This window comes from Vombatus ursinus, unplaced genomic scaffold, assembly GCF_900497805.2.
Source record: "Vombatus ursinus unplaced genomic scaffold, bare-nosed wombat genome assembly UNPS02014808.1, whole genome shotgun sequence".
NCBI lineage: Eukaryota > Metazoa > Chordata > Mammalia > Diprotodontia > Vombatidae > Vombatus > Vombatus ursinus.
The window spans coordinates 6907414-6935378 of NW_020954586.1; the positions used below are offsets into that span (position 1 = coordinate 6907414).

Below are 27965 nucleotides of genomic sequence, written 5' to 3' on the forward strand. Positions count from 1 at the left end.
TGTGGGCAGAGACTGTTTTTGCCTTTCTTTTGACTTTCTGGCCCTTAGCCCAATGCCTGACACATAGTAAGCTCTTAATAAATGCTTGTTCATTGAAACCTTTCCAACGATCTTATATTTACTGGGGTCCCTCATTGTCTTACACAAGTTGATGGCAGACTTGCAGGAGTCAAAGCACTTTAACAAACATGTCACAAAAGACAAGAAAATGCACTCTGAAGATCACACACCTCACTATCTGCTCTGAATTTAATGCCATAATTTCTACAATATTTCCTGATGGTGAGTATATAGTCCCCGAGGTTACTAGGAGAGTTTATGCACCATTGGAAAAACTTTTAAAGTAAAAGACTTATGCTTGGATAAACGTAAGTGTGCAAAAATCAGAGAAAAAATCTGATTCTTCTATTGCCATTTGGGTCACCTACAATTGGGATTCTTCTCAGATCTCAGTGTCCCAAGACCAGGAGTCCATACAGTATCATCAAGAGAATGAAACTCCTGGCAGCAAGGAGTGGTCCAGAATTGCTGAAAGCCCTTTCCAACACGCTCTTTTCACAAGTGCAAGCAATCTGTTCTTCTATTAAATTCTGGGCTCAAGTAGGGCCTGTCCAAGGTACAGCTAGTGACAGAGTAACTCAAGCGTCTCAGGGTGAGAACGGATTCCAGAGCTAGGGCGACAACCTGGGAAAAGGCCAGAAGTCAGAAGACGGAATGGAGTGGGTGAGAAAAGCAGGAAGGTCAGTTGGCTTGAACACGGGGAACAGGAAAGAAAACAGTGATGCATTAATAGAGAAAGATAGGTTGGGGCCAAGCTGTGAGGGATTTCAAAGCTGATCAAGCTGCTATCTCATCCGAGGACTGACGGGAATTTACTGTGTAGGGAGTACCAACGAGGTGGAACCCACGACTTGCTAAAGCGATCCCTTCCATTTTAAGGCAGTTTTTTTCTACAACTCCCCTACACCACTCCCAGTTCTGCCTTCTGGAGCCAAGCACAACGAGTCCTTTTTCCAGGAGCCAGCTCTCCTGACAGCTGAAGGGAGCTCAATGGTTATATCCTTCCTAGGCCTGCTCTAGGCCAGCCATTCTCAGGTCCTTCAACTGACCATCACACGGTATGAACTCCAAGCCCTTGCTCATCCTGGTCCCCTTCCTCTAGACACTCCTCAGCTTACTGATATCCTGCCTAAAACGCGGCATGAAGAACTGACCGCGACACTCCAGACTGAAGGAGGATGCAGAACCGCTACCCATCCCAACCCTATTCCTGGACCCTGTGCATCTTCTAACGCTGCCTAAGACTGGAACTGCTTTCCTGGCTGCCAATTAAGCAGAGCTATTCAATCTTTATTTGGCTTGCTTTCTCTGCCAAGGAGAATGACCTTTACACTGAAAACGAGAGGAAAAAATGACTCCTTGGGCTTCGATAGCTAAGACAAGTCAGATTAATAAGAAGGTCCATCGCTGTCCTGGATGGAATCAAATCCTGGGGCCCAAAGGAACCATTTCCTCCAGCACTGAAAGAGCACACAGGCCCGCTGCGCCACTGTCAATCAGCTGTGAAAACCGCAGCAAAGGGGGCAGGCACCACCAGAGAAGAGTGAATGTGGCCCCAATTTTCTAAGAAGGTAAGAGAGCAGAATCTGCAAAGCGCAAGGCGGTGAGCTTCACTTGGATTTCTGGGACGGTTTTGGCTTAGATATCAGAAAGATGAATCACCAGTGAGTGAAGAGGTGATGACAAAGAACAGGTCATGCCAGACCAACCTTATTTCTTTTTTTTGGACAGGGTCATTAAACTTGTAAACGAGGAAACTGCAGTCCACACAGCTTACCTAGACTTTTAAATAGAAGTCGATAAAGTATTCCACGTTATTCACTGATGAAGACAGATGGCTGTACTTGGGGGTAACTGGTCATCACCATCCGGGGTTGAATGCTGGGACTCAACATGTAGTTGTTAATTTTCATTCGGTGTCACCAGGGTAGGGCACACTCCAGTGGCGAGGCCCAGAGATCTGTAACTTAGCCCTACGTTACTGAACATTTTTTATCAGGGATTGGGATAAAGGCATAGTCGGCATGCTCATTTTTACAGGACACAAAGCTGGGAGGCCCAGCCAATATACTGTTTGTTTGTTTTTGTTTCTGTTTTTTTGGCTAGGCAATGGGGTTAAGTGACTTGCCTACGGTCACACAGCTAGTAAGTGTTATGTGTCTGAGGCCGGATTTGAACTCAGGTCCTCCTGACTCCAGGGCCGGTGCTCTATCCACTGCACCACCTAGCTGCCCCTCCAGCTAATATACTGGATGATAGATTCAGGATGCAAAAAAGATCATGAGAGGCTAGAGCACTGGGCTGAATCTAGTAAGATGAAATTCAACAGTGACAACCATACAGTCTTATACTGGGTTAAAAAAAAAAACAAATCAACCCTACACATACAGGATGAGGGAAGCAGTTCATCAGAAAAAGAGCTGGGGGCCTTAGGGCATGCAAGCTCAGTCTGAGTCAGCAGTTCAATGTGGTGGCCAAAAAAGCTCATTGGATCTGAGGATGTATCGAGAAGCCCGGCTTCTCCTTCTGCCCTCTGCTCTGGGCAGGCCTCATCTGGAGCACTCTGCTCAATTCCTACTTTAGGCGGGACAATGATAAGCCGGAGACCAGCCAGAGGAAGGCAACGGGGATGGCAGTGGTCCAGGTCATCTGAGGATGAGGTGAAGGAGCTAGGCTACTGAGCTGCAGAAGAGAAGATTCAGGGAGGTTCTCATAGCTGCAATTTCCTATCTGTTACGTGAAATATTATCGGAACATACATATACCACTCTCAAAAGACTTGAAATAGAAGAGAAAGTGGGCATTTAGATTGGTGGTTGTTGACATCCCCTCTCTCACCACCTCTTTAGGAGCTTTTCCTTTCTTTTAGAGTGGAAAATCTTACTTTGATACATGTATCTGGTACCTCTAAAACGATGCTCATATAGATTTCTTTATATTTTTATGAGACACAGGATTTTAAGAGACCCAGAAGCCTTCTTATCCCATTCTCTCATTTTTACAGATGAGCAAACTGAGCCCAGAAAGGTGAAGTCAGCTGCCCAAGGCCACACAGACAGGAAGTATCAGAGGCAGGATCTGAACTCAAGTCCTCCAGCTTTGGAGCCACGAGGTTCCCTAGGTCCAGCAATGCTTGCGAAAATCTTTCCTACATGTTATTTCCACTCCACCTGAATTCTACAAACATTTATCAGACGCTAGACAAGTGGGCGACATTGTGCTGGGCAAGGGGCTACAAACACAAAGATTTAACAGCTCCTGCCCTCAAGAATCTTGTATTTTATTAGAAGATGCAACTCTTCTAGAAGCTGAATTCAACTCTTCTTGAATTCAACTTCTAGAAATCTTTCTGGCTCCAGGTCATAATACAAATGCCGGCTCATCTGTCCCCTTTTGCTGCTGCTTCTTCTTCTTTTTTTTTTTTTTGGCAATTGGGGTTAAGTGACTTGCCCAGGGTCACACAGCTAGTAAGTGTCAAGTGTTTGGTCTGAGGCCGGATTTGAACTCAGGTCCTCCTGACTTCAGGGCCGGTGCTCCATCCACTGCACCACCTAGCTGCCCTCCCGCCTCACTTCTATCCGCTGTCTTCCATCTCCTTTCACCGCTAAGCATTCTGGCTCAGTTGTTATCATGACAAACTTTCTGGAGCCTCATTTCCCCCAGCGCTGCTTTTCAATGGTTAACGAGGCAATATTTCTTGTAATTTTCCAACGTCCTTCTCTGCAGGTTTTTAACACATGAGCTTCTATCATAAACCAATTCTCTGGCAATACTCTTCCTACTCACCAAAATTTCCTTCTCACTGCTTACTTCCAAAAGAGTTTCAGGGATTTAATTCTCCATCGCAGTGATTAGTAGAACTGGCCAGGGGAAAATTCTAGTACACAATCTGTCTCCCAACTAGATTTTAGAGACATTATGGAAAACTCCCAAATCAGAAGAATTCTGTGGCAAAGTCTTGAAAGCCTCACTTGGCCTTTAAACGGTAACATCTGTTTGGCATCCCCACATTCGGTTGATTATAGGATCACAGATTTAGAGCTGGAATGGACCTCAGAAGTCCTTCAGCCTAAACCCTTCATTTTGTAGACGAGAATTCCAAGGCTCAGACATTAAGTGTTTCTCATAACCCTAAAATATCTAAGTTACAGTCCACAAAAGTTATTCCAGGTGATCACTCCACTGCTGTACAAAGTAATGAAGTTAACGCTGCTTACAGGAGATCCATCCTTCCACCACAGCTGCCACCGAAATCTATTCACTGTAACCACTGAGCAAACACGTGTTTGGTCTAGTGCCCCTAGGGGCACGGTAATCTACTGGGGCAACAATGCGATAAAAACGAAGGGACCTGCTTCCTACCCTCAAGGAGTTTGCAATCTAGCAAGGGAGAGAAGGCAAATTTACAAATAATCGCATTATATAAGACAACATAGAATGTGGCATAAAATAAGAGTTCAGAAAATTGTGTTTATCTAAAAGATATGCAGAATCCCAAGGAATCAGGATACCAAACAACTCCACTGCCCACAGAGATACATTTAAAAATAATTTAAGTAAAAAGGAAAATGGCGGTTGTTGTTTTAATGTCTTTACTACAGAAGAAATTAAACATTCAATGCAAACTAATACTTCCATCCAAGAAATGGCCTGGAGGTTCCAAATGTCATTTCCTCTGGCAGGAGTGGGAAGCAGCAGAGAGATATTGTGATGTAAGGTAAAAATGTCTTAGAATTGTGTTTGCTTTCTTTCCCTTTCCTTCCTGTTTTTTTCAATCTATTCATCTTTAAAAACTGAAAGGCACAATGGAGTAGTGGCTAGACGGGCCACCCCTGGAGTCAGTCAGGAAGCCCTGGGCTCAAGTGCTACCCTGGATAAGTCACTTAAATCTCTCAGTGCCCCAGACAACTATCTGAACTCTTGGTCACACAAGCTGCAGACCCGCCTCGGTAGAGGACGTCTCTACACCAGGAATTCCCCACACTTGTAAAACCACAGGTCTGGACCAAAAAAACCAATTTCACTAAATAAGTCCAAGAAGAGTCATCTCTATGTAGTCACAACTCCTAAGTCTATGTTTGAAAAGATTATTTTGCAAAGAGGCATGATTTACTTCGGATATCCAGACATAGGAGGCCTCAGATATCCAGATATTTGTGGGAGTGCTCCCCTCTCTCTTCCACAAACCAAGTGGCCAGCTACCAACTGAACATGCTTTAACGATAACTTCATTTGTGAAAAGGCAGAAAAATCAACAAAGGGAAAGTATATTCTGGATCTGTTGGGTTAGTCACGATAGGGATCTTTGGGAGGAGGTAACCATTCCATCTTAGAACTGACTACAGAAAAGAAAAGGAGGCCAGCAGAGCCTCATAGCTGTCTAAAGAAACTGAGATGGAAACAGAGAACTTGCTGACCTACTTAAGACTTCAAACAAACAAACATAGAGAGGATGGAAGCCATGGGAGGTAACTGGGGAAGAACAGAGAAGCAAAGAACAGTCCTACAAGGATGATGTCAGGAATGGCCAAATGAAGACTGGGCTGAGACCCACAAGTCAAGCTGAGGATCCCCGAACAGCCAAGAGGGCATCCAGGCCAGCTCCTCCATCTTACAGATGAGCAAGTGGGGCCCAGGAAAGTTAAGTGACTTGCCCAGGCTCACCGAGGCAGTGTCAGAGGTGAGATTTGAACCCAAGTCCTCTCACTCCAATCAGCCCTACTTCCCCTACACTATGCTACAGCAACACTTAAAAAAAAAAAAACTGTCTTGCATCTGAAGGGCTATCATGACTCATAGCCACATAGCCTGGTAAAATCTTGCTAAAGAGACGGGCCCTAATTTCAGGGAGAAGCTTGGAGTCATTACAAGCCCTGCAGTCTCCCCCAGTGAGTCGAGCCCACTCTCCTTCTGGCCCATTCTGGGCTCAGTCACTCTCCACGTGCAGTTTGTTCAGCTTCTAGGCTGCTGCCCAATCGATTAATCAACCAACAAGCACTTACTAAGTATCAACGCACCAGATGCTTTGCCACATGTCAGGGATATGAAGATGACCCCTCCCCGCCCAAAAAAAAGAAAAAGAGAAAAAAAGATGAAGAAACATCTCTTGCCCTCAGAGAGCTCACATTCAACAGGGGAGTATGGACAAAATGGAAGCAACATCAGTCTAGGACAGCTCTGTGGGGGAAGTCCCTAGCAGCTGGGGAGATCAGGCAAGGCCTCCTGGAGGAGTGTGAGGAACTCCAGAGATAAGGGAGGGATTCTGAGAGGCAGAGGAGAGAAGGGCATGCATTCCAGGCATGGAGGCACTGAGCAGGGGGAGAAGTGCCATGTGTGAAGGAGAGCCGGGCTTGAGCATTTGCTGAGGGGCAGTAATCAAGAATAAGGCTGGAAAAGTAGGTTGGAGCCAAGCTGAGAAACAACTTAGACAAATATAGGCATCTGTATTTGATTCTAGAGGTGAGTGGGAGCTACCTGAGCTTCCTGACAAGGGGAGCGACACGGCCAGGCCACTGGGCCTTGGCACGAGGGCGAAGGCTAGGATGGAAGGGGAGAGACTTGAAGAAGGTCTACCAACAAAGAGCCCCCTGTAATAGCCCAGGTGAAAGGTGATGAAAGCCTGGCCTAGGTCGGTGGCCATGGGAGTGGAGAGAAAGGAGAGATGCGAGAAGGGCCGTGGATGTAGAATTTAGAAGATCCAGCACTTGTCTGAATATGTGGGACGAGGGTGAGCAAAGAATCAGGGGCCGATGGGGATGCTGCCAGTTTGTGTGAATAGAAGGATGGTGGCACACTCGAAAGAAGAGGGCTGGAGATTTGGGGGCAAAGATAGTGAATTTTGTTTTGGATACTTGATTTTGAGATGCCTATGGAACAACTAAACGGAAATGTCCAACAGGCAGTTGGTGATGGAGAAGTGGAGCTCACAAGAAAGACTAGGGCAAGATGGACAGCTCTGGAGACGCAATGGCGACATGATGGCAACTGCATTCACGGGAGCTGATTGGCAGGGAGAAGAAGAGACGGTCCAGAATGGAGCTTGGGGACACACTCTCAGTCAGGGGAAGGAACAGGATGGAAAAGGGGCAGTGGGATGGGCAGCAGTCCCAAGAGAGGGCAGCGTCATGAAAAGCCAGCACGCACCCAAGAGAAAAGTGTCACACGTCACAGAGAGCCCAAGAAGAGTGAAGACAACTGAGAAAAAGGCCCTTGGATTTTGTCAAGACCTCAACTAGATTCAGTTGAGAAATGAGTCTGGAAGCCACTGAAGGGGCCCGAGAAGTGAAAAGATCTGAAAGTGACAAGTGTAGAGAGCTTTCCCTGAGGAGCTGGGCTCTGACGGGGGGGACTGCGGCTCGTCCTTCGCACTCGAAGACAACGACATCATGATGCTGGGGTGAAGGTACGGTGTGTCTGACCTAAGCTGATCAGACAAGCTTGGAACGCTCTGCCACAGGTCGGCACAACCAGTGTGTTTGGACGTCTGCGATGGAGATGTCCCCAGATCTGTGCAGCTCCCGTTTCCCTTTCGCTGTGATTCTGCTTTACTCATGGAGCACAGCCCCTTCTTTGACGCCGACACACCATGCTGGGTGGTCCTGAGCTGGCATCTCCCATGTCTCACAATCGAGTCCTAAGCTTTTCAAAGAAACCTTGACAGTGTCCTTGTACCGCTTCTTCTGACCTCCATGTGAGCTCACACAGAGATCAAGGAGAGATGCAGCACGAAAGGGTCAAACTGCATTTCCTAGTCTGCGTAAATAGAAAGTTTCCATCCATCTTGTTTTCTTTGTGGGTAGTCACAATTTTGATCTTTTTATTATTCTATCTACAAAGACCCTATTACTCCCAGGCTGGGGGGCAAGAGGAAGGCTCCATTATTCAAAAATAAGGGCTCTCCTGGTGAAAACAGCAACGTTGGGCCACTCTGCCCTTGCCAGATGTCCTAAAACCCCCCACCTCTTTCTGGGGATGACTTAGATTCGGACTAGTTCGCACAATGAGGCAGAACCTCTAGATGTCTTGGGATGCCTTTCTAAGTAGCCCCTGGGGAAAAAAGAAGTCGACATACCTGCCTAAGAAGCAACTGGTCATTTTAAAATAGGAGGAGTGAACGAGCTAGTAGGTCCATTTAGAGAAATGCTCATTCTTCCTGTGGCGCCTGCCCTGAGTCCAAGCCTGTGGATGTGAACTCACTGACAAGCTGATGGCCCACCCCCCCAAGTCTGCCAGCAAGCTTCCCTTTGCCATCAACCTGAATCAAACCCAGAGGAGAGGCCTTTTAAGATGAGTGACAGTTTAATTCAAGGGGAAATTTTTCAACTGTGTCTAAAGACTTGCCTTTGGCATTTCTGAATCCACCAAGCTTTCACTTTGCCCCAGAGTCCCAGACAGCATCACTTACATACCGACGTACTGAAGGATTTGGGCTGCAGAAAAGGCCGATTCTTTTGGTCTGTATGTTTTGCCTGCCCTTAAAGACTTGGTCCCTCTTTGCGTTTTAACTTCTTCCTTCCCGGCGGTAAGCGTGCCTCACTTTTCCAAATCAGAAGTGAAGTCATGCCCTCAGTCATTCAACTAGCCAGGTTCTCCCTGGCTTCCCTGGAAGGAAGTGTTAGGGGGGATTCTGGAAAGAATCTAGCCTCCTGCTCCTCTAGTCTCGCAGGGTCTCCATTATTTATGCTCTGACCACACTGGACCTCTGGGCTTTGGACAACAAGTTCCAACAAACTCGAAACACCAAAATCCCAGAGCTGGATATTTCTGTAGTAGTCTAGAAGTGTGGTCCTGAGTGGGTCATATGAGACAGACACAATGGGAGTGAGCCCCAAGCCTCTGTTCCCCCTCATACCCTGCCTCGAACCCCTTTAGATGGAAAGTGACAGTTACCCATTCTTCCACAGTTAACATGGGGGTGGGACAGAGGAAGAAAACAACTAGGCAGAGGCAAGGGGAGGAAACAGATGTAGGAGTCTGCGGGAACGAAGGGGGAGAAATGTCGGCCTCCCTGGGGAAGTCCTAGCTTGCCTGGATCTTGGGAGTCCTTGTGTCTAAAACGAAGAAGTTGGTCCAGATCAGCGGTGTCCAACTCTGACAGAAACAGGGCCACTAAACCGTGCCAGGGATCCCTGCAAGCCGCAGACTGAATTAGAATGTATGAACAGAGTTTATGTTCTACTGTGCTTTAATTTATTTCATTAACTATTTCCCAATTACATTTGAATCTGGTGGCTGGAGGGACTGGTGTCACCTGCACCGTCACTGGCGGGCATCGTGTCCGATACCTCTGGTCTAGATGGGGATGCCGTCCCTCCCTGTTCACCAGCAGCAGGACTCTCCCCGTGTTCCCTAGTTCCTGTCCTGACCAAAGAACTGGGGTCAGCCAAGACCAGGCCGTTAAGCTTTTAATGTTTGGGGGTCTTGATAAAGCCCCTCTCTGCCAGCCAGATAGGAATCTGGAAGATTGAACTTGGGAAATGCCTAATGATTTTCATCATGGGACTTGAGTTCTAATCCTGGTTCTTCCTCTTACTTCTTTTGTGACCTTGAGCAAGGCAATGAACCTTCTGGGGACTCAATTTCCTCATGTAGTAGAGAGTGCACTAGACTTGGGAGGCAGGAAGACCTGGGCTCAAATCTCACCTCAGACACTTTCCAGCTGTGATTCCAGGGAAGTCATTTGGCTACTTTATGCCTCAGTTTCCTCCCCTGTAAAATGAAGACCAGATGGCCTTTAAGATCCCTTTTAGCTCTAAATGGATGAACTGATGAAAATTCTATCCTAAGAATCAGGTCAGACCCACGGCAGTATGAGAGGACAAAGGGCTAAGTGGATTTGCAGTTAGATCTGGGTCAATATCCTTGCCCTACCACTTACTAGCTAGGTGAGCTTGGGCCACCATTCTGCTTTTTCCAGACTCAGTTTTCCTTTTAGTAAAATGGGGATAATCTTTGAACTTCCTACCTCATTGGGTTTATTTCGAGATCACACTGTTAAGTCTTAACATGCAATATAAAAGTGAGTACTTCCTAAACATGCTCTTAACTTGTTGAAGGTTTCCAGTTGGCAAAAGCCACGTGTCAGTGGTAAACAGCTCATCAAGTCTTTCAAATGTGGTCACCACAGGCTATGCTGCCTGGAGAAGCAAACAAAGATGAGGGGTCTACTTGGGGGATAACAGGCTGATAGTTTCCTCCCCCACTTTCATTCTGCACACAAGGGCCTACGGGCATTCCATGGGTGGGCTCCAGAGTAGGTGGCTTTCCCTAAATCTTCAAGGTAGGTGCCACACGTCCAGTCAAATGGACAGGTGCACAGAAACAGTGGCTGACACCCCTCGAGGATGGAAGCATTACAAAGCACTTTATCTAAGTGCACCGTCTAACCCCGAAAAGGAGGGACAGGTATAAGTAAAATGAAGACGACTTTAAACTACCATCAGGAAAAGTCTCACCCATGGAAATGACTGCCACTGAGCACATCACCAGCAGCTCGGCAGTATCATCCACCCATCCATGCTGAGCACACGTGCCCACAGTGCTCGTGAAGGACCATGAACAGCGGGGGAGGGGCTGCCTGACCTGGGGCGTGGAGGCGCTGGGATGGCGAGCTGGAGCCCTGCTGGAGCCCTGCTGTGGCGCTACAAAGCCAGGAGGAGTGCTCGGATGCCTTTTGAATTTCCAAACAAAACATCACAGGGCATGCACAAACTTGTTTGGATGGTTAACACTGACTCTGCCTGGCAACAGTTTCCAAAAATAAAGCTTTGAAATTTTACCAAATTTAGTTAGGGAGCATAAGTTCTAAAAACAGAACTGCTGCAGGTTTGGGGAATATGTCGTTTCCTTGAATCCCTGCTCTAACTAGACTCCCCCAAATGTGAATTTTTAAAACAATACTGGGAATATCACTAAGAATTGTCAAATCATTAGAGCACATTGTGTCGACATCTTCAACTTTTAAAAACTTGCCACGAAATTTCAATAGCTTCACCCAGATGTTCCATTTTTCAAATATCGAACATCTCCTCCTAGCAGTAAGCCAGCTCCTCACGGCCGCTCTGTAAACGACGAAGGCAACAGTCCTGAAGGAGAAGGGCAAAACAAGGCGCCAACAGCCAACGAGCTTGCAGGGATACCATCTGAAATGTCTGCATTCAATTTTAAAAATACACTTTAAAACAGCCAATAAGGAAGGAATTCTGTCTCAGCTTCCAGTCACACTTTTAATGACTCCCTGTATGAGAAGTCATGTGGTTTTCCTATGGATCGACGTCTTGGGGTTGACTGTACCAGGCCGGTGTACGTACTGAAACACTCCAAAGACAAGACTCCCCGTACAGACAAAGGGGACTCTATTTTAACCCTGGTGACATGAAGTCAGGAGGCGACACGGCCCACTGTAGCTGGCAGAACGTCAGCGCTGTTCTACGCCATCCCCTCTACAACCCTGCAGATTTCAGAGAGATTTCCAAATACAAAACCGGATTTCTAAGTTAGGGAAATAAATGAATGGCAACAGGAGGAAAGAAGATCTCTTTCTACCCCAATCAGCTAATTTCACTTGGTTGACTTCCCTTAACTCTGAACTCTTCCACCACTGTGGTATTTTTCTTATTGTAGTTTAGGCCTCAGTCATGTTAAGGGATTGTCGTGATGACAATCTGTGATGTCAACACCTCTGTGATGACAGGTCTTTGGGTGACTTCAATCTTTACACCCAGAGTGGCGGCTGATGTTAGAGGTGCCTAGGCTTACTGTGGCTTGGTATGACACTTAGAGAGACAGAGGCTCAGGATGCCTCTAGGATTTCCTCAGAGATCTTTTTGGGAGAGTTACAGGACTTCACGAGGCCTTGGTGAAGGGTTATGGCAGTGAAAGAAGGTTACGTGACAGAGGGTAAAGCAGACAACAGGACTGGGGCAGGGGTCGGGGGGAGAAGAGGATATGAAAAGATGAAGGGGAGACTTGAACAAGATGGCGGCACCCAAGTCATAAAGCTAGTTTCTAAGTCAGGACTAGAAACAGAGCCCAGCATTCCTGGGCTCCAAGCAGCCGGGAAATGGCAGAGCAGAGGTCACACTGGATTGCGGAAGGGAGGCTCCTCACTGGGAGTTCCCTACACCAAAGCAATTTCAAATTAGGAAAAAAGAGGTCATTATGAAGTGAGGGCCTGGCTGTTCTCCACTCTTCCCTTTCGAGCAGAGTGCCAAGTTGGGGGTGGGGGTGGCAAAAGAAGCAGGGACTCCCATGAGAAAGAAGCAGAACCAAGGTCATGGTTTCTACCTTAAAGGAACTTTCGTCTCATGGGCATCTGACCCTCAAACATTCAATGAATACATCTGCCTCCCTATTTCCTCACATCTTAAAATAGTTTCTCCTGTGGTCTCAGCACTCCTAGGGCAGGGAGTCAGAGCTTGCGGGGACTGAAAGTTCGGGGCTTAAACCTAAGAAGAAATGAGTTCCGGTTGGGCCTCATTTTCTAGGCCGACTTTTAAACCACATACTCTGTTCAACTTTTCCTAGGCTGTTTCTAGGAGGGCATGCTTTCCCTACAGAGAAGGCGGCCACATTTGCAGAGTAAAAAAATCACAGGTCAGGCTCTTGTTTCTTCTTTTAGGAAGACACTAATTCCCATTTTGATAATCATACCCCATCTTTATAAAGAGATTTGTTTGTCCCAACAACCCTGGGAGACAGGTGAAGACAAGCAGATCTAAATTAAACACAGGAAAGCAGTCAGCCTGTTCTGAAGCCTCAGAGAAAGCCTCCATGTTGTTGTCATGTCAAGTTGTCACCAAAGGCCAGCTTTGGTTTTCTTTGTATCTCCTGAGCTTAGCATACAATAGGTACTTAATAAGTGTTGAGTGTGCAATATAAATATAGAATTCTATAGAAGGTACAGACATATATTATAGCTATGAAAACTTACGACTTTTGGGTCACTCTGTATCTACCTATATATCACACACACACACACACACACACACACACACACACACACACACATTTAGCTTAGTCATTTTTTAGTCATGTTCAACTTTCTGTGACCCCATTTGGGGTTTTCTTGGCAAAGATACTGGATTGGTTTCTCATTTCTTTCTCCAGCTCATTTGACAGATGAGGAAACTGAGGCAAACAGGGTGAAGTGATTGGCCCAGGGTCACCCAGCTAATAAGTGTTTGAGGCCAGATTTGAACTCAAGTCTTCCTGAATTCAGACCCAGCACACTATTCACTGTGCTATACCTAGCTGCCCATATGTTTATATGTTTCTGTGTGTGTGTGTGTGTGTGTGTGTGTGTGTGTGTGTGTGTGTGTGACATACCTATATATAGACAGAAGAATGCTTGACAGGAGAAACAAAGTCAGTCTGAATTTGACGTGTCTACAGTTAGTTTTTTAAGTTTTAAGTTTTCTTTTGATCAAGGAATATGACAAGTCCTTTGGAAAATTGTCTTTTCCAATACACTGATTTGTGACCTTGGAAAAAGGTTCATCTGCTTCCTGGTCTAACAGGATAGAGACAGATTTCTGTAAAGCTTTCCCCAGCACACGGCTGAAAAGTGTTTACATAAGCTTAAGTCTCTCTCTCTCTCTCTCTCTGTCTTTTTGGGGATGGAAAAACATCAGCATCTTCTGCCCCATCTGATAGCTAGCATTCCCTCCTGAGGTTTCAGACTCTGACACCCAAGGACAAAATGCCCAGGCCTGCTCTTTTTTCTGATGAGGAAAGGAAGACATACTTGCTTAAGACCAATTTAACATGGGAGAAATACTTCAGAAAATAAAAGGCCTGATTTGGTCGTGTACCTTTGGGCACAAAAGCAGATGGACGGGGCCTTTCTAGTGGGGAGGTATTAGGATTAAGGACTAAGAACAGAGCTCACTGACCTTGGAACAACTTCCTGCAGCGGGTTTTATCCACCCAAGATTGCACCATTAAAAGATCTTTACCAAATGCCCAGGGTGGGTATTTCCCAATAGCAATGGGCTGCAGAGGTTCTAGAATACTAAAGTCGGCCACCCCACACAGGGCATAGAACATCACATGAGTTCTTCTGCTGAACCCAACAGCAAAGAGAAAAACCATGGCGCTGAGAGCGAGAAGGTCTGGGGTCAAGTGGCAGCTCTAACCCTTACCAGCCCTGCGTGTCAGCAGGAGCAAGTCGTGTATTTGCCTGATGAGGACGACACCTGTACCACCCTACCACCCCTCTTACTGAGTCACCGGGAGGAAGAAAACTGCAAACACCACCCCAACAACCACAACCACAACTCACTCTATCCTCTGCGGTGTGTGAAGGAAGGGTGAAAACAACAGTCGAACCTCACGACCGGATAGACGAGTGCTGGACAAATCATTACTACTGTTTCACAGATGAGGAAACTGAGGCTCAGACAGGTACAGTATTTGAAGTGGGATTAGAAGCCAGGTGCTATCTCCTCCCCCCAGATCTTCTCCCACTGTACCCCTCTGCTATGAGGAGGATGCCTGGTGCCCACCATCCCAGTGAGGCAGCAGACAGTGTGCTTTCTGGTGACCAATCTGTACCTCTAGAGTGCCTGAATCCTAGAATTCAGCCTCTAACATTCCTGTGACTACTGGGGCTGTGCTGGCTTGGTGTTGTCTTGATAGCTACAGAGGCTGGGCTGGTCCTAGTGTTTTCCTCAGGTTTCTTTTTGGGAATTGAAGCATTTTACTAGGTCCTGGATAAGGGTTTTTAGCAGCGAAGGGGAAAAAGATGTAGAAAGGCCATTGCTGGGTAGGTGGAACACAGATTTGTAACTGGAAGGGATCTCAGATCCCATTCAGACCAATCCACTCATTTTACAAAGGAGGAACAGAGACCTAGAAAGGTGAAGGCCTGGCCAAAGTCACACACGTAGTAAATAGCATGACTGGAACTGGAGGCCAGGCCCTCTGCCTCTGCAGCATATAAGGCACTTTGGAAAACATTCGAGAAAGCTGGGCCTGAAGGCCCACACCTGGGTACTTTGCACAGTGGTACAAACCGACAAAATCGGGTCCAAGGGGAAAGAACCAAGGAAAAACAAGGACATCAAACATCAGCTGGAAAGGACGGCAGGCGGCAGTGTCTGTGAATGGCCAGAGAGGCTGGCCTGGAGAGAAGCAGAGTCTGAGGGCAAAGCCGGGCATGAGAAAGGGGCCTACTTGAGAAGGAGAAGGTACAATTTGCCGTTCAATCCCCAACAGGAGAAAACTCTTTCCCTTTTGCAGAGGCATTGCCATGGAGACACAGAAACTTTCCCTGGAATGGAGGGGGGGTTGACCAGGGAGCAGCCACAGTTCCCCTCAGCCCCTTCAGGCCTCCTCTGAGCCCAGCCTGGCTGAGCAACAGCAGCAGGGAAGCCAGAAGAGCAGGATTCTGGAGTCCAGCCAGCTGCCAATCACAAGCAGATTTCTTTCTAACAGTCTCGGTGTTGTTCAAGTTGGCTGTTTTTCCACGAGCAGCACAATGGGGTCTGGTTATTCATTGAAAAAGTCTGCAAGTGGGCACCGCCCTCCATTCACAACCAATTTGGAATGCTCCCCTCCCGGGAAAGGGGAGTGCAGGGGGAAGGGGGGCCTCCACACTGCAGTCCAAGAAATGGGAAATGACACTTAGGATCATAACAGACACCAGCTGTCTGCAAAGGGAAGCTCACACTGCAGGCAGCGTTTATGTAAGAAACTCAAACACGGCAGGAACGGCCTGCTCTGCTCCCTAGGATGCAGCCCGGCCCAGCACTTGCTGAAATCAAGAACGATTGGGCAAGGCAGCTCCGAGGGAGCTCCGGAAGTGCCCTCTGGCAATAGGAAGAGGGCCAAAGGAAAACCAACTTGTGCAGCTTTGTTCAAAAAAGTTGTTTAAATCTGACTGCTGGCTACCAGCAGAGAGAAACATTCTTCAGTGATCTGGCCCTTGTGCTCAAGGCTGGGCGAGTCTGAGGCCTGCTTTCTGTGAAGGGCCTGCTCTGTAGTCAGCACTGTCCCCCCACAATCCTTTGGCTCACTGGAACAGGATGCAGAGGGTGCCATTCACCAACGTCCCTACAGGACGGGCTCCCAGCAGTCCCTGCTTACTGGATGCTACTGAGGCAGGCATCAGGACGCCTGTCTTCTTCAAGTGTCCATCCACAACAATTCAACAATAGCTCCTCCCTTTGAACTTCAGAATGAAGGGGAAGGCAGTCCTGAATATGGCCCCCAATTTGGGGCTGGAGAATGGCAACTCTGACGTGGGCTTTACCGTTCAAGACAAACAATTGTTCTGGCATGTAAGACAATTCTCCCAAGCCAAAATCCTCCCAGAAGTGAGGGCAGGTGGCCAGCTAGGCTGGTAACCAAGGGTCACGAGAGATGAGGTGATTTCACACATGTCCAATCTAGCTGTGGGCTCTTATTTCAAAGGCTGTTTCTTTATGATTCTCGGATGCACCTTTCTGTCTCGGCCCACCTGCCGTCAAGGTTTTGGTCCACTGGCCCTGACTGCTCTAGGTGCCACCCTACCCTCCAAAACCCACCTTTGATGTTCCCAACACAGTATCTCTCTGGGACAGTCTGTGTCTCTGACCAGACCTTCCCCACTCAACAGCCCCGGATGGCCTCAGGATAGAGACCAAATTCTGACAGCTGGCCAACCACAGGCGATCCTTGCCCTATCCCTCCAGCTCCGCCACTTGCAACCTTCTTAGGTCCCTTCCTGTCTGCCTGCAGTCCTCTTCCCTCCATGTTTGGGATCCTCCCTCAACATCTTTATTTCAGGTTCTCTTCTCCTTATTAACCAGACTATTCATTTATCATAGTTTATATCTTCCATGACGAATCGATGGTTCCTTCCTGAAAGGTATAGCTATGGCTGGTCCACGTACACCAACATAGCTGCCCCTCCATATGTTTATCTGTAATTATGGCTATAGAGTGAACTACAGAAGCATACGTGGCCACATGTCAACATGCACATGAATAGGCTGGCTGAGCGGGTTGCTCCAGTAAGCCTCTCACCTTCGGGGAGGTTCGGCAATCGCCATGACGTTCATAGTATTGTACTGAAAGTGCCAGTCTAGACCAACAACCAGGACCCTGTCAATGAACTGAAGGAGTTCACAGAATAAAACTTTCTGCATACAACTGAATCTGGGCCCGGCATCAGCATCACTGGCACTCACCCACAAGATGGGAGCTGAACATGACAAGACTCTGCTCTCCCCAGATGCCAATTGGAAAAGCATTTGGTGCCAGGGCACAGATGGGAACTCTAACTGCCTCAAGGGCACACCATGTGCATGAAAGGGCGCTGAAAAAAAAATGTCGAGTGAATAGTCTCACTATAGAGAGGTTAACAAAGCACTTCAACATATTATTACAGGGACTGAAATCAAGAAACGGGTAAGGGGGCAATGAAAACAGCAAGATGCTGCGATTGGCAGAGATTTTCTGTGGCCAGATCACAGAACCCAATCCTCAACTTCTTTCCCTCTGAATGGTGTAAAAGAGAAGGAGCCCCATGAGCCGGGGAGAAGGGTCAACTCTGTGAACCCTGCCAGGATCCTGTGCCCTTTGGCAGCTGCACCAGTGACTTGCCTGGCAGGCCCAAATGCCCACTTCCCCTTCCCAAGGCCCACCCCAAAATCCAGGGAGGTTTGGAAGAAGGCCACTGGGTTCTGCTACGGAGTAAGAGCAAAGATAGTCTTGAGCAGAATTCTCTCACTTTTCTTGTTTTTACTAAGACAAATTAACTAGAATTTGATGAAAGAGAATTTTGCTAAAGAGCTTGCTCAGTTAGGGAAGGGGGGAACTCTGACCCTAGAAACCGGGAACTAAAAGCCCACCAGACTAACCAAAATGAGAAGGCAAAGAATGGCAATGGTTGGCCAACAATAATGGCAGCATTTCATAAGGAGAAAACACAAAGATAAAAGATCATCTTTGCTTCTAGCTACCTGGTCCTCTTTTCTTTCTCCTCTGCCCTAAAAGCAACTAGTCATATGGAAAAGCATTTGTTTTTGAGAAAGAATTAAGAGTACTAAGTCCGCTACTCTCATTTAAAGGATTGATGGCCATTCTCTCCCCCATCTCCCCTAATCTTTCAGTAGCAAAGACCTTGAGGGTGGTCCCTTCAGATAAAGCAAAGAAACAAGTCTGACGCGTGCCTCCCACATACAAGAGCAAATTCAAAATGATCAGAATTCTTGGCGGAAAAGGCATTGTATCACAGTACAAATCCCCTACGCTACTACAGAACTCTAACCAGCTGGTAAAAAATAAACCGAGATTCAAATAGGGTTAAAAACCCCGCCTTACATTTCAGAATTCACACCACAATAATGGGACAAACCTGTCCTGTTCCTTCCACCACACCTGATTGACTGAACAATGTTTAGGCCTAGTCGTTTGTCAACTAGCCTGCATGACGCAAGTTACTTGCAATTCTGGTCTTTTCCACTCGCTCTCTGAAACTCAGATCTGAGAAAAATGGGTTACCTGGATTTAAGACTGTGATCCAAATTAAATGCTCTACCAATGTCACCGTGAAAGCCAATAACTCAACATTCAGATGGCACTCTTAAGATTGATGAGGCACAATGCTCACAACACCCCATGAGGGGGCAGCCCGAGTTCCACGGTCTCCATTTTACAAATGAGAAAATTTAGGCTGAGTTTCAATAACCTTCCCAGAACCACAAAGCTCCTCGGTTTTCTGATTATTGCTCTAGCAACATATCATTAGATGCTACCTCTTACAGCAAACGATCATTTAGCCTTCCTTTTCGAAACTCAGCCTTCATTCAAGACCCTGACGTAACATTCAATGACTTTATGAAGGGCTGAGAAGCAAAATAATAATAATAGTAACTTTTAAATCCTCATTAAAATTAACAGTCACATCCTTCCTATTTGAATAGTCAAATCTAACAAATCTCTTAAGTATCAAAGGGGTTGATTAAGAAATAATTCACATTTATCTCTCAGTTTGAGATTTACAAAGTACTTACTGCATAACAGTCCTATGAGATCACCCCCATTTTACAGATGAGGAAACAGAGAGGTTGACTGCCTCACCCAAGTCTCACAGCAAGGACCAGAGCTGTGGTATGAGTCCCAGCCCCCGAATCCAAGTCTAGTTAGCACCCTTTTCCGTATCTCAGACAGCCTCTCATCACAGGAGACTAGCTAATCTTCTAAGAACCTGAGCTAAGTTGCCTCAGTCTCTATCTCCCTCTGAAAAACGCGTAGGAATCTAGAGGTCTATGGGCTGCCCCAAGTCTCTGTGCTCTCATAAACAGTAAGAATGTACTGCAAGACAAGTGATTTTTCCTTTGGAGTACCTTGAAGATACTTTCCATGTCAATTTGACAAGCTTTTCTTTCAAATATGGAGATGAAATGGTTGTATGTCACATTTACACAGTATTTAAGGTTTTACACAATTCTTTCTTTCCAACATCTCTATGTTACGTGAGTGAAAATAGTATTATAGGAATTTTTACAGACGGAGAAACTAAGGCTCACAGGTGAAGTGCTATGTCCCTGATCGCGTAGCTAGTGAACTATCGTCAAACCCAGGTATCCTGGCGCCACGTCCAGAGACATCCTTCCCCGATCCCTCACTGTGGGGCGTAGACCAGACGATCCTGGCCTTTGAAGGATGTCTGTGGAACACACACTCTGGCAGTGCCCATCAAGCTACAAAGGTTTTGCATAGAGGCCCAGTGGTGGGCTGTGTATTTCTGGAATTCAAGGAGCTGCCCAAGAGGAGAGGCACTCACCACTAGAAAGAGCTGAAGCAGCAACTCAAGAAAGTGATGGGTTCAAGTATGGAAGGGCTGCAATCTGACTCTGTGGAGGGAAGACCCACACCTACGAAATCATGGCTCTCTCGACATACTCAATATATGTTAAAATGTCCTTATTCCACAGGTGTAGAAATGTAGCCGTAAAGAGAAGTTAAATAACTTCCCTAAGATTACAGAATAAGTCAAGCTTAGAACTGTGATTAAGGACTCTTTGCCTAAAGGTGTATCTTAAGATACACCCATCTGGGTCTGTATCCAGGGATATGAAACAATTAAGAGAATCGCAGGTATCTGCATGGGCTACATAGATCCTATTCTCTGGCACTTTGCAAACTATTTCTTTTTAAAGCATTTCCTTCTCTTTTCTGCTCAAGATTGGCATTTTATAGAAGAAAAGAACTTCTGAGTTGGCAATGACACCAGACCTCATTTAGGCCAACTCAGTTCTTTTCTCAAAAAGAATTTCTCACATCCACAAAACCTATGAAGAGTATGACAGCGGGCACATCATTGAACCTCTCTGGATCTGTATAAATTATGGGATTAATTTAAAAGGTCTTTTCCATCTAACAGTCCACAATTCTATGAGAAGACCCTAAGAGGCTATGGCCTAGGTGACAAGGAATAGTGATATTCAACAGAAATCACTGATGGGTCATTCACGTCTGTAGGAAATAATAACACCGAACCCGACCACAAAGTTTCTAGCTGGGGGAGAGCTGGGGGAGACGTTTACCAGGAGAACTAGGTTTCTTGGATCTAGATGGGAAAACACCAGAGGAAACACAGAAGGGGGGGGTCTTTGGAGGTATTTATAAGAATCAATGTTTGATTTATTTAAGTCCCAGTTAAGCAGAATATGGAGAAGTATCCTATCAAGAGGCAGGGAAAAGGCATAGAAACACATTTATCCTAACTTCTTATTATTTGGAGAACAACGATTTATCATGTTTCCATTAATAAAATGTCTCCTTGCTGGTTAATTTTCCTACCTCTTTTGGTGAATTAATAAATGCACTATGGTTTTTTTTTTTTTAACAACAATTTAGTTGTTAGCAACGATAGGTCACAGATAAACAATAGTTAAAAATTCTCATCTTTCTGTAATTGCAGCATTGATGATTGTGTAGAGAGATTTAATTGACATTGTAAAATACAGCACTTCCGACCAACTGCAGTCAGGTTTCATTAAACTTGAATGAGCCCCTCCCTCACCTCTGGCAAGATCTCGTGATCTTCCAGAAGCTGACTCAAGAGAAGCAACAAAAATACCACTCAGGCTTTCAGAGAAAAGCCAGCCTGTGGGCCAGGCTTTTGTGCTTCTGCACTGCTAATGTGAATTGTAATCAAAGTGAACACTGAAAAATAATAAAGGATGCAGATGTATACTTTTGCTTAGCTCCTTGGCAAATGCATACCCCTCAGCTGTTCGACTCCAAAGCCCAATTCCTAGAAATGAGCCGGAAAAGGGCACGGTATAGGCAAGTGGGCTTCATGTTTACTTGTGGCAAAATTCCAGTGCAAGAAGGAAGGAAAACAGTGATCCCTGTGAACTAACATGGGTTCACTATTAACAAGTTAAGCTAAATTAGGCTCCTTTCCTTTATGGCTCCTCATCTGACCAGAGAAATGTGTGAGGATAGGCTCCCCAGACTTGAGGAAAGCATCTGCCAGATGACCTCATGATAGGATGGTGGCCAAAACAGAGAAATGTGAACTAGGGACTAGGACAGACAGGTGGACCTGGGGCTGCTCAAAGACCAAACTCTAAAAGTGTCCATTAAGGGCCCAATTTAAAGCACCTGGCCATCTAGAGCCAATCTTATCCTTCCAGGCTGATTTCAAAAAATCCCCCTCAAGCATTTGGCTTCCAAACAGCTAAAGTAGCCCCTTTGCTATTCTGAATCATGCCAGGACATCTCTCACCTCTGAGCTGTTGCACAGGCCATTTCCCACACCCCACATACTTTCTCTCCTTGCCTCCACCTCTTGGGACTCATAACTCTCTTCAAGCCTCCACTCAAGTATCACACAAAGATGCCTTTCATTATTATTCCAGTTTTTAGGGTCCCTCACTCTGGGAAATTACTTCATTATTTATTTCCAATAGTCAGGAAGCATTTACTAAGCACCTACCACATGCCAGGCAATGTGCTAAGTACTATGTATAGTAATAAGAAAAAGACAGTCCCTGACCTCAAGGAGCTTCCAATCTAATGGGGAAGGCAATACACAACATTGATTGACTGAAGACTTTTAATTTTGCATTTATTTTATATTTACTTCTCTGTGTAAACAATGCTGCCCCTGCCCCCTGAATATAAATTCCTGGAGGGGAGGAATTGTTTCAGTAGGCACATAATAAACGCCCTGTTAAGCTGAACTGAAATTGAATATCCTACACAAGGAAGCTACAAGGAAGCTGGTGGGAAGCTACAGAGTTCTGTCCTTAAGTCTATCCTGTTCAACATTCCTACCCACCCCCGATTTAAATGAAGAGAGGTGTCGTGCTTATCAAGTCTATAGACGAAGTCGGGAAGGATAGCTAACATGCTGGATGACAGGATGTCAAGATCTGAGGATATCTCAGTAGGCTGGAATGCCTGGGCCAAATATAATGAAGGGAAATAGGGATAAATGCAAAATTTTGCACTTAGGTTCAAAGTATCAATTATACAAACATAATATGGGAGAGACCTCACTAGGAAGGTGTCTATTTAAAAAAGGTCTGAGGGATTTTGTAGACTGCGACACAAATCTAGCATCTAAATAGAGGTTCTTAAGCTGAGGCCTATGAATTTTTTTTTAAGTTCTGATTTCAATATAATAGGTTTCCTTTGTAATCCTATATACTTCCACTTCATACATTCTAAAACACGATTCTAAGAAGGGGCCCATAGACTTCACCAGACTCTTGTCAAGGGTTCCATGACCCTAAAAAGGTGAAGAATCCTTGACCTAGAAGGAAGGAGGTCACAGTACCACTGCCCACTGTGCCCAGGTCAGATCCCATCCATAGGACTATGTCTAGATGAATGAACTGCCAAGATGGAGACCAGAAATCCTGCCACACAAGGATCAGAAACTGGGGACTGGATAGAGGCAGGGTGAGAAGATTTGAGGCTGGGATGTAGAAACAGAGACCTGTCACCATCCTCAAATATCTGAAGGGTTATCAAGGGGAAGACTGATGAGAATGATTCTGTCCGGCCCCAGAGAGCAAAACTTAGGCCAATGGCTGGAAATTCTAGGGAGGTCAATTTCGGTGTAGTAGCAGAACAAATTCCTAGTAATTAGAGCTGTCCACAAATGGATGAACTGCTCAAGGCTGCTATCAAAGGAGGTCTCCAGGGAAAGGCTCAGTGACCACTTTTTGAGAATGTTACAGGGGGACTCATGTTTGATGGTGGATGGCCAACCTCAAAGGTTCCCTTCAACTCTATGATCCTACAGAAAGGGATATCGAATACTCAACTATAAGCATGCTTAACCCAGAGATGTCCTACTTAAAAACTAGAGAGAAAATCAAGCAATTCAAAATATATAAAACACTTCATTAACAGGAAAGCTGCCCTCCAAAGCTCTTGCATTTCAAGTAAGGCATCTAAGTGATTAAAACTGATTAACCAAATCTGCATTTCCAAAGAATCAAAACTAATCGATTTCTTCACTGTAACGTTACTTGTTCGGTCAGTCATGTCTTACTCTTCATGACCCCATCTGGGGTTTTCTTGGCAGAGATAGTGAAGCGGTTTGCTATTTCCTTCTCCAGCTCATTTTACAGATGAGGCAACTGAGACAGACAGGGTTAAATGACTTGCCCAGGGTCACACAGCTATTAAGAGTCTGAGGCCAGATCTGAACTCAGGGAGATGTATCTTCCTGACTCCAGGCCAGGAACTCTTATCTGCTGCAGCGCCATCTAGCTGCCCTTCACTGCAATATAAACTCATAAATATATCTTCAAATGCAAACTGGGAGTGTGCTAGCAACCACCTGAAAGCCTACTTCCCTCTGCTCCCAAATGTGAAGTTAATTCAGAGCCAGTCCTCTCACTTCTCCTTATCACTCTTTAGTTATAAAGAAACACAGTGTCATGAAGGCATCTCATGGAGCCCCTGCCAAAAGACAAAAAAGCCACCTCCCACACAGTCGGCAGTTTGGAAGGGCTGGGCCACATCACCAACACAGAACAAAGCTGGGCTACAAATCCCCTGCCTTTCATCTTGGAAGAAAACAGAACATTTGAGCTGTCTTCAGCCATTTAGTGGCAAACTTCCCAATCACTTTAAAGCAATCAAAGAGCAAAGATTAACACATATTTACTTTCATAGAGCAAGCTGTGACCAAGCTGAAGCCATTCACCTATGGGCTCACTCTGTTTCCTTTTCAAGTTTCATGGCAATGTGCCTTAGGGATGAGGCCGGTTATTAAGGAATATTTCACTGGTACCTCTGTTCTAACAATTAGTGATTCAGACTATCCCTCCTGAGGGCTTGCCCCAGAGAGGCTGCCTGTGTGTGTGTATGTACGTACACACACACACACACACACACACACACACACACACAAAATGTCCCTTTGATCAGAAATGATCCCAAACTGTGAACAGTTTCCTGGGTAGAGAGGGAGAAATTGTATCTCTGCCTGGCTCAGGTGTTTGCTATCACAAACGATGACTAAGAGCCATGATTTTCTCCATGATGCAACTCTCCAGAGGGGCACCATTTTCTTCCATTTTCTCTTAGCTGTGCTCACTTGCTGGTGACTAATGCTCTCTCGAGCAGCTCTGCACTGCTCAAATTTCATCAGCAAGCTCTGTCCTTGACGGCCTCTTGGCCCATAAAAGCTACCAAACCTGTTGAGGGCAGCAGTGAAAAACGAGGGCCAAAGAAACCATCTCATGGTAGACACGAAGAGCTGCCTTGTGTTTTCACCATTATGTTTTACTGCCCCTGAAGTAATGAGCAATTAATGTTTATTTTAAGGGAAAAACTGTCTGCAAACGAGAAAACTGGAAAGCCTGCATTTGACAGAGCGAGGGCAGCAGGGTTAGAAAGAAGCAAATGCCCTATTGATGTTTGGTCATGCACCACAGCACTCATCCTCTTTTAATGTCAAGGTAGAAACAAGACCCAATGGCCTTCATAATCACAAAATGAAACAATGATTACCCGTGATCTTTCATTAACCAGAATTAGGGGGAGCAGGGAGGGCATGGGCATTTGTCAGAGAAAGCCATGCCTAGAAAATGAACTCAGGGCAAAGACTCAATAACCCCCCAAACCAGGCAACTGAGGTCCTTGAATGGGTACCTCTATGAACCAATCTACACTACCAGCTACAGCAATCAATCAAGGTTCAGCAAGACCTAAGACCCTCACTACAAGATCCTCAAATGATTATGGTACCTGACTCCAGGGTACACATTTTAGAAATAGTTCAATAAGATTACCTTCACATACAATCCCTTTGAAATTCTGTTTAATCTTTAAGGACTGCCAGGGTCCCAACCTTCAGTCCCCTGGTGGCGAGCCTTAGCTGGCTATGTTGGTCCTCAGACAACACACTAGAAATTCATTCCTGGGACCATCCTCAAAGCCTTCATCCCCAAGCTGGGAAAACCCGGGAGAGCTTGAATTAGCCTCGAGTAGTCTTTGAGAATGCAATTTTGCTGCCAAATCTTGACAAAACATCGGAGTATGACCAGAGTAAGCAAGGAACCTGTAAGTGTTATGTGTGTTAAACAAAAAAATCCAACTAACCCCATTCCCCAAACATTCCAGTTAAGTGATATTTTACCAGAGATTCCAGCAGTAGCTGAAATAAGGGCTATTCAGAATGACGACGATATGTTAGAATGCCTAGAAAATGAATGGTGCTTTGTCAAGAGTGAAGGACTATACAAAGGTCAGCTAGGATTATTTTTTATCACTGAGAGTTCAAATGAGATCAACGAACAATAAGTAGGAAGGTGCTTACGGTTATCAGACTGAAAATCTGGGACAAACTGTTCATCATCAGGAACTTGTGCTGGGGGGAAAAAAAGACATTTTAGACCTTTTCATTTATATGAAAATGTTCAGTCAAATACTTTGCATGCAAAAACTGGACAGCTGAGAAACTTGCCTTCAGCTAACCAGGCCTCCTGGAGTTGGCTGAGATCCTGAAACAACTCTGGAATTGAAAATAACAATAAAACAAAAAGAAGAAGTTACACGCTGCTTGGGAAAAGGAGAAGTCTCCGAGCTGCTCGGTTTAAGCAAAGCCATAATCCAACCCTGCACACTACCTTCGGAATCCTGAGCCAGATCGGTGTCCAAGAACTTTCTCTTTCTGTCAATCACAGGCCTTGCTCGAAAGTCCTCAGGGTGAGATTTCTGAAAGAAGTACAGAGCTGCATGCTAAAGAGTGCCCTTAAGCGCAAGGCTTTGGAGAGAGGTGGTACCATTAACTACTTAAAAAGAAGGCTCCCATTTGAAGGACTCCAAAGGCAAACAAAAGGCCACATAAACTTACCCCAGGCACCATAAAAGGGACTTGCTGATCATAAAAACCATCCATTGTGCTTCTAAAGTCTTTAATATCCCTCTGAAAGGTTTCAGCATTGAGTAATTCCTGGGCTAAAGGGGTCCGGTTGTTTGGTGAATCTCGAAGATTTCAAACTGAGAAACAAGGTGAAAAACAGAAAGACGTGAAGAATTTGAAGCTGCAGTTTTTTTAAGCTCTCAAAGACAACATTCCCTTTCTAGGTGGCTCTCAAAGGTCACTCACAGTCACTAACTGCTGTGCTTGATTAAAAGCATCCAAACTACGACATTTAAAAGACAAATCTATTTGCCTATCCGACTTTTCCTCCACTGATTTTAATCAGAGGCGAGCTACCCTTTGACAAAACAGGAATGTAGCCCCGAGGGGGGGGGGAGGAATAATCCACATTTCAAAAGGATTCATCGAAGGTCATCGTGAAATGGTAGTGAGGGTGTTTATAGTGGTTATTTATAGACAAGTAGCATCTTGACAGAGGCCAGTGGAGGAAGCTAAGAAGAACCGAGCTCAAGTATTCAGTGATTGCTAAACTGAAAATCAAATACCAAGAGAAAGCATCTCAGCTGAACATTTAACAGGAAAATTTTTGCACCTAAATTTTTGACAATACAACTACCTCATTTCAATTCATTCTCATTCCTGACTTGAGCCTTCCAAATCTACTCCAAGCCCTGAGTTTGTGTGCAGGGGCCACACCTTTGTGATATAAACTGCAGAGACTAGTTCAAAGAAAACTATGGAATGGATGCCGTTGGAGAAACTTCCAAGGGCTTTCTAGCACTTCAAAAGGCTTGTGAGCTGACAGATTCACAAAAGTGAAGTTGTTTATTAAGCAGAATTTTATTTCTGGTTAAGCTTATTTCCCCAAAAAGGCAGTAAGGAAACTAGATTAAAACTCTTTTAGGCAATTTGAAAGAAGGGAAGATCGAGAGTCATCTGATAGCTATCCTAATTTGGAAAAAACAAAATCATAATTTTAAGAAAATACATTCTTTCCAATACATTCTAAAGGCAGCAAAAAGCAACCAAGAAGGGGAAAGAATCTTGATTTATTCAACTTTTACGATTTTAGCTCTCCCTGGATTAAAGAACAATTTTCCTATTGAGTTAAAATAATACATTTTCTAGTAGGTGCCAACCATGAGATTGTTTTGAACACTAGTTATAAAAGCAGATGAAATGTTCATAATTAAGGAGATTCCCAAGCCCTCCACATTCCCCTCTCTGACTACTGGCAATTCGGATCAGTTATTAATACAAACCAAGGAAGGGAAGGCAGGAGGGGGGGACCAAAGCACAGCGCACATTTCATAACTGTGCAAGAAAAAAAAATTAAAAAAAAAAAAAGAAACCCTCTCTATCCAAACAGAAAGAAAACTTTCAGGCTACCCTCCCCCCTTCTCCAATGTCTCCAAAGGTTATGCAAAAATCTCGGAATACTCAAGCAGAACATAAAAGAATTCGAAGACATTTCTCTCCCACTTTCCACAATCTGTCACAGTCTATGGTTTGAGAGAGAGAGAGAGAGAGAGAGAGAGAGAGAGAGAGAGAGAGAGAG

At 45.4% G+C, this 27965-nt stretch overlaps 1 protein-coding gene across 2 annotated transcripts in view; it reads right to left on the minus strand.

Annotated features, from left to right (window-relative positions):
* Nucleotides 1-27965, minus strand: part of ETV5 (ETS variant 5) — a 73426-nt gene that overhangs the window by 43625 nt on the left and 1836 nt on the right. For both annotated transcript variants that reach the window (XM_027875248.1, XM_027875249.1), the window contains exons 2-5: nt 26378-26523; nt 26151-26238; nt 25988-26035; nt 25841-25891 (exon numbers count right to left, since the gene is read on the minus strand). In XM_027875248.1, the coding sequence (XP_027731049.1) occupies nt 25841-25891; nt 25988-26035; nt 26151-26238; nt 26378-26422 (232 nt within the window). In that variant the 5' untranslated portion in view covers nt 26423-26523. The remainder of the gene's footprint in view (nt 1-25840; nt 25892-25987; nt 26036-26150; nt 26239-26377; nt 26524-27965) is intronic.